This window comes from Benincasa hispida, chromosome 6 (assembly GCF_009727055.1).
Source record: "Benincasa hispida cultivar B227 chromosome 6, ASM972705v1, whole genome shotgun sequence".
Taxonomy (NCBI): Eukaryota; Viridiplantae; Streptophyta; class Magnoliopsida; order Cucurbitales; family Cucurbitaceae; genus Benincasa; species Benincasa hispida.
The window spans coordinates 7,355,814-7,361,034 of record NC_052354.1 but is presented as its reverse complement, the minus strand read 5'-3'; the positions used below and the strand labels follow the sequence as shown (position 1 = coordinate 7,361,034).

The following is a 5,221-nucleotide window of genomic DNA, read 5'->3' as shown; positions in this document are numbered from 1 at the left end:
CAACACCTTCCCCGACCCCCCTTCTTGTCCATTTCCAGCAACCGATGGTCTTGAATGCACTCTTCGCGGAGAGAGAAGACCGGCGACTCACTTACTTCAGAGCAGGCTTATTGGTGGTAGCGGCGAAAAAGTGAAACAGGGAGCAGGCTTTGTTCAAATCAAGCAAAAGGAAATTCTAAAGCTTTATTTGATGGGTATTGTTGGTGGTAGCGACTTAAAAATGAGTAAATGGAATCCAGAGGAAAGAAAATGTTTTTTCTTTCTTTTCTTTTTTTCTTTTCTTTTTTTTTTTTAAAAAAATAATGTCATGTTCTTTATATTTGGTATTAGAGAGGGATAATGGAATAATGTTTTCAATAAAAGGAAGAAGTAAATCATACTGAATTGGTTGTTGTTGTGTTTGATTTTGTTGGTGGTGGCTTAACCTCTATTTCTTCTATTTGGAATTTAAAACTCTCGAGCATCTCATTTCACCTAATATTCATTAATGGTCCATTAGGTGACCAACAAAACACTAATAGCAGTGGAGCGTATGTGTATTGCGCGGGGGGGTGGATGTTACTTTTGTATGAGTTCACTGTGAAAAATGTTCCTCACCTCTGTTTTCGTTCGATACCTAAAGATGATCTAATGTTGACACATTAACTGGCTTGTTCTCTTTTGGTTATTTTATATTCTAGTTGAAATTTCTTCTTTGTAGCTCAACCTTCATGAGTACAATATTATTTATGACTCAACTTTCACGTGCCCTACTTAGATAATATTTTCTTCTTTCTTGCCTATATTGGTACCTGTTCTTTATATGTAAGGTATACGTTGCATCTTTGCTTAAAATTTGATTGTGAACTAGCACTGATATGATAATATATGCTTGATTACCAATTTTTATCAGAGCAAGGTAAAACAATTACGCAGTACATGACTTGAACTTATTTAATGTAGAGTTTTCTTGATCTTTGTTGATTTTCAATGATATACTGCAGAGTTTGTCGTATCAGAAAAATCATTCACTAATCCAATTGAATGTTGATGCGGAGCCGAAGTTTGTAGATCTTTGGGAAGCTCTGTCGCTGTTAAAAGATGGTACGAGAATTGAAATCATTCACTAGCTCTGTAAGCATCATTCTAATATTCGATTTAAATTATTTGATCATCCGATAAGCATCACTACAACAATTTTGCCTTGAATGTACCATTTATGCACATTCTCAATAAACACGGTTAGTTGAATATGAATTCTGATAATATTTTCACTTTCAATCCTTTGTCTTAAACCTTTTTTGTTTGTGTATTTTTTAGGTGTTTGGAATGGGTGGGGAGGAGATGGATTTCTTGCAACAACAAGGGATTCAGATGAAAATTGTTCCTGGTAAGTGCATTTTTGAATGCTTGCAGTTTTAACAATAGTTTCTAAGTGTTTTCAAGTGCTCTAATGATATGAAAATTCCTATTTGAGAAGTTATAGTGTGCTTATTTCTCTTTGGACCATATTGGATTAGAATGTAACACCCGTTTATGACTCATGGGTACTATTTATTTGTAGTTTATATTTGATTCAAGGTGTTCGAGTTTGTAGGTCGCACTATGGTAGTTTGTGGGTTATACATGCACTATGGTAGTCTTTGTGACAACTTTTGAGGTTTGAAGTATATTGTGAGCTAAATTTTCTTATTGATGTATGTGTTCTTGAATATTCATTTTTTAGGAATTCTAATAGTTCTGTTGAGAACAAGTGGTTGTGAAATATTTTTGGGAGTGTGTTTCTTTGAACAGGTTCAAGGTAAATTTTTGGTTTTGTTGTGGTAGCATCGTTATGCTGCCGAAAATTTTCCATCGTCTTCATATCTCATATCTAGGTAACCAAGCTTCTCTTCTTCAAGATCTTGAAAAAGAAGATTCTCTCATTTATTCAACTATTGAGTTTTCTTGTTTTGCAGATGCAACAAAGGAGTAAATATTTAGTATCGCAACCTCTTTATGCTTTTTCTTGGGGAACTTTAGATCCAATACATTCACTACAAGAATTTTGCCTTGAATGTACCATTTATGCATATTCCCAATAAACACGGTTAGTTGAATATGAATTCTTATCACATTTTCACTTTCAATCCTTTGTCTTAAATCTTTTTTATTTGTGATCCTTTGAACAACAGTGGTCAGACAAAGATGCCTATAACTAGACACTGCTAAAGACAGCGGGTTGGTTCAAGGAGAATTATGAAGGGATCCATACTTACCAAGTGGAGAGAGACAGTAATCTCATAATGTTTATATTACTTGTAATTTGTGTTTTCAAGGCCTGAATTATTGTACAACCTTTTAAATTATAATATTATAGCAGAATTTGTGGACTAAATATAATAGATTTACAATCCATACATGAATGATATGTCATAGCCACAACGTTCAATGATGATGTGTCATGTTATACTTTTTGACCAAAAAAATGGATTCGGCAACGGAATTAAAAAAAAAAACAGACAGATTTAGGCTTCAATGTCGGTTAATAATTAAAAAAAAAAAACAAAGGCTTTAATGTCAGTTGGAAATTTCACTAAAGGTCTTTAATGTTGGTTGGAAATTTCACTGAAGGTCTTTAATGTCGATTGCAACCAACATTGAAGGCTGTGTTATTGAAGCCCTTTAATGTCGGTTTAAAACCGACATTAAAGGCAACCGACATTAAAGGGCTTTAATAACACTATCTTTAATGTCGGTTGTCAACCGATATTAAAGCCTGAATTTCTTCTAATGTATACAAAGAGTTTTTATAAGATCGGACCACGAGATGACTAGTCTCTTTATATAACGTCGTTGATACTTGAGACTTAAATCTCACCTAAACAACCATAGGTGACATGACCTTAATCCTGAGTGTTTTGGGAACTCTTTCCTTTGAGGGTGGTCCTTTGATTAGAATGGGTGAGAGTGGCAAGACTGCCAACCCAACAAGCCTACCTTTTTGAGTATTTGTCTGATTGGGGAGCTGGGAACTCAGTTACACAAGATGAAATTCACTTTTTCACCGAAGCAGGGGTAAGTAGATAGATTGCTCCCTTAAGAGTTGATTCCAGGTCTTGAACATAGTGGCCACAACTTCTCTTTAGAAGAGAGGACTCAACCATAGTAGGACTGTGACTTATGTTCATTAGAGGGATCGATGGTATTTAAGGAGTTAGATGTAACTACAGGGGAAAAACGGTAAATTGGCCCAATTGTAGTTACGAGTGATTTGTGAAAGGTTATTGCACTGTTGATTGGTTGATATGGACACAAAATATATCTGTAGTAAGGAGAGTGCAACTTTCGGTCTTTAATGGAGTTTCTGACAGTTAACGGATGGTGGATCCCGCGACTAAAGAATTTAGTCAGTTATTCACGTACCGTTGGAGCTTCAAGCTACAGGTCCATAAGGTCCCTTTGGTAGCTCAATGGATTCAAGTTGAGGATCAATTCTTGGGGTTGATTTGAAATGTTCAAATTGACAAGAGGATATTCAATTATATATGATATAATTGGTGTGATGTATGAGATACATCAACTGGAGGATTAATGTAAATATGATTTACATTAAGTACCATAAAATAGAAAAAGAACTGTAGTTTATTGTTTCATGGGATGTAATATTAAAACTATAGGTTATAAATATAATATGGTAAATTGGTTATCATATATATTTATAATGATATTAATTATTGAATAATTATCTTTTTTTCACTAATAACCAACTGAGTGGGAGGTTATTGGTGGTTTTATTGTAACCGTCAGACTCACGACAAGGTTATCAAGTAAAGAGTTACTCAATTCGGAAAGAGACTCACGACAAGGTTATCAAGTGAAATTATTTCACCAAGCGATAGCTCATAGAGAGACTAAACGATTGTGGAGTGTCACTATATGATAGTTCACTCAGTTAGTCGTAGCTAAATGATCGCAGTGCATTGTCTATATGATAGGCAGCCATCTTCTACACGATTGAGCACATCATCTATACGATAGACTATTTCATCTCTCACTTGCTCAATCATCTACACGATTGTTATTCCTCCAGTCTCTTCCTCTAACAAGTTCATTCAGTGCTCACAACTCATGGATTCTCACACCGAGAGTACCAAGGTAACCATTGTGGTTGTGTTCTCACTCAACTTGACTAAGTTCGAGGTTCTAGAGGTCGTTCATTGTGTTCGTGATAGTTAAGTTCGCTGTATTCGTGTTGTTGATCGTGTTGTTGCTCCGATCATTGTGTTCGAAGGCTGAGGTGTTGTGCTTGAACGCATTGGAGTGATCGAGGGAGTTTAAAGAATGGGTCTTTAAAGGTATGTATATTCTATCCCTTGATTATGTTGTTAGCATGTTGTAATTACTTGTTGTTGCATGACCTGTTAGTTTCCGCTTCTTGTACTGTAATTGTGTATGTTCAATATCGAATGGAATTTCGAACAATCCTTCCGCTTCTCACAGAAATCGTAATGTTTGATTTCCTTCATTAGTAATTTTACTGAAAAATGCCACAATCAAGCGACCTGTTTTGTATGTTGGCGTTCATAGGTTGGGTGATTTTCTGAAGGGATATGGATAAGCTGGCTTTGAATGTTTCACGTCACAGTAGTGAAGTAGGGATGGTACCGTGACAATCAGTGGCTACAACCAAGTCTTCAATTTCGTTATTGGCGTGTATGACGAAAGTAAATCGAACATGAATATATGGCCTCTGTTAATGTCCATTGCAAGAACCATTCAGTGCTCACCGATGTTCATTGTCATATACATGAAATCCACATCTACCCATTTGACATCGAATTTACCAGTGGCGTAGTCCTTGTACGTCATCCTCCCATACTAGGGCAGCCTCTAGTCTCTGCTTCTTCTTTATCTGTTTAAATACCCTAGTACGATCATTAAGGTGACTCTGCAAAATCAAATGAGAAGTTAAGTAACGAAATATATCATAATAAAATGACTCTGCATCAAAATATATCAAAGTTTACTGTAACTCCAATTGGCAAGATGATGAACTTGTGCATGTACATGTCAGGTCGATTATAAAACTTTTCTTTCATAAAATGAAATAAAGTATTTGTAGTCTACACCAAAAATTACTATGTTAGTCAAAGTACAAGATATCCAATTGTAAAGGAGTCAATACTAGGAAACTTTAATTGCATTCAACCCACGAATTTGGTTCAATCAATTCCTTGAAAAATTGCTTCGAGAGTGGCTT

At 35.4% G+C, this 5,221-nt stretch overlaps 1 protein-coding gene across 1 annotated transcript in view; it reads left to right on the top strand.

The window, feature by feature from the left end:
* Window positions 1–1,742, top strand: part of LOC120079078 — a 16,312-nt gene extending 14,570 nt beyond the window's left edge. The window contains exons 5-7 of the mRNA XM_039033269.1: window positions 984–1,083; window positions 1,300–1,369; window positions 1,706–1,742. Coding sequence (XP_038889197.1) covers window positions 984–1,083; window positions 1,300–1,369; window positions 1,706–1,742 — 207 coding nt within the window. The remainder of the gene's footprint in view (window positions 1–983; window positions 1,084–1,299; window positions 1,370–1,705) is intronic.
* The last annotated feature ends 3,479 nt before the right edge of the window (window positions 1,743–5,221 follow it).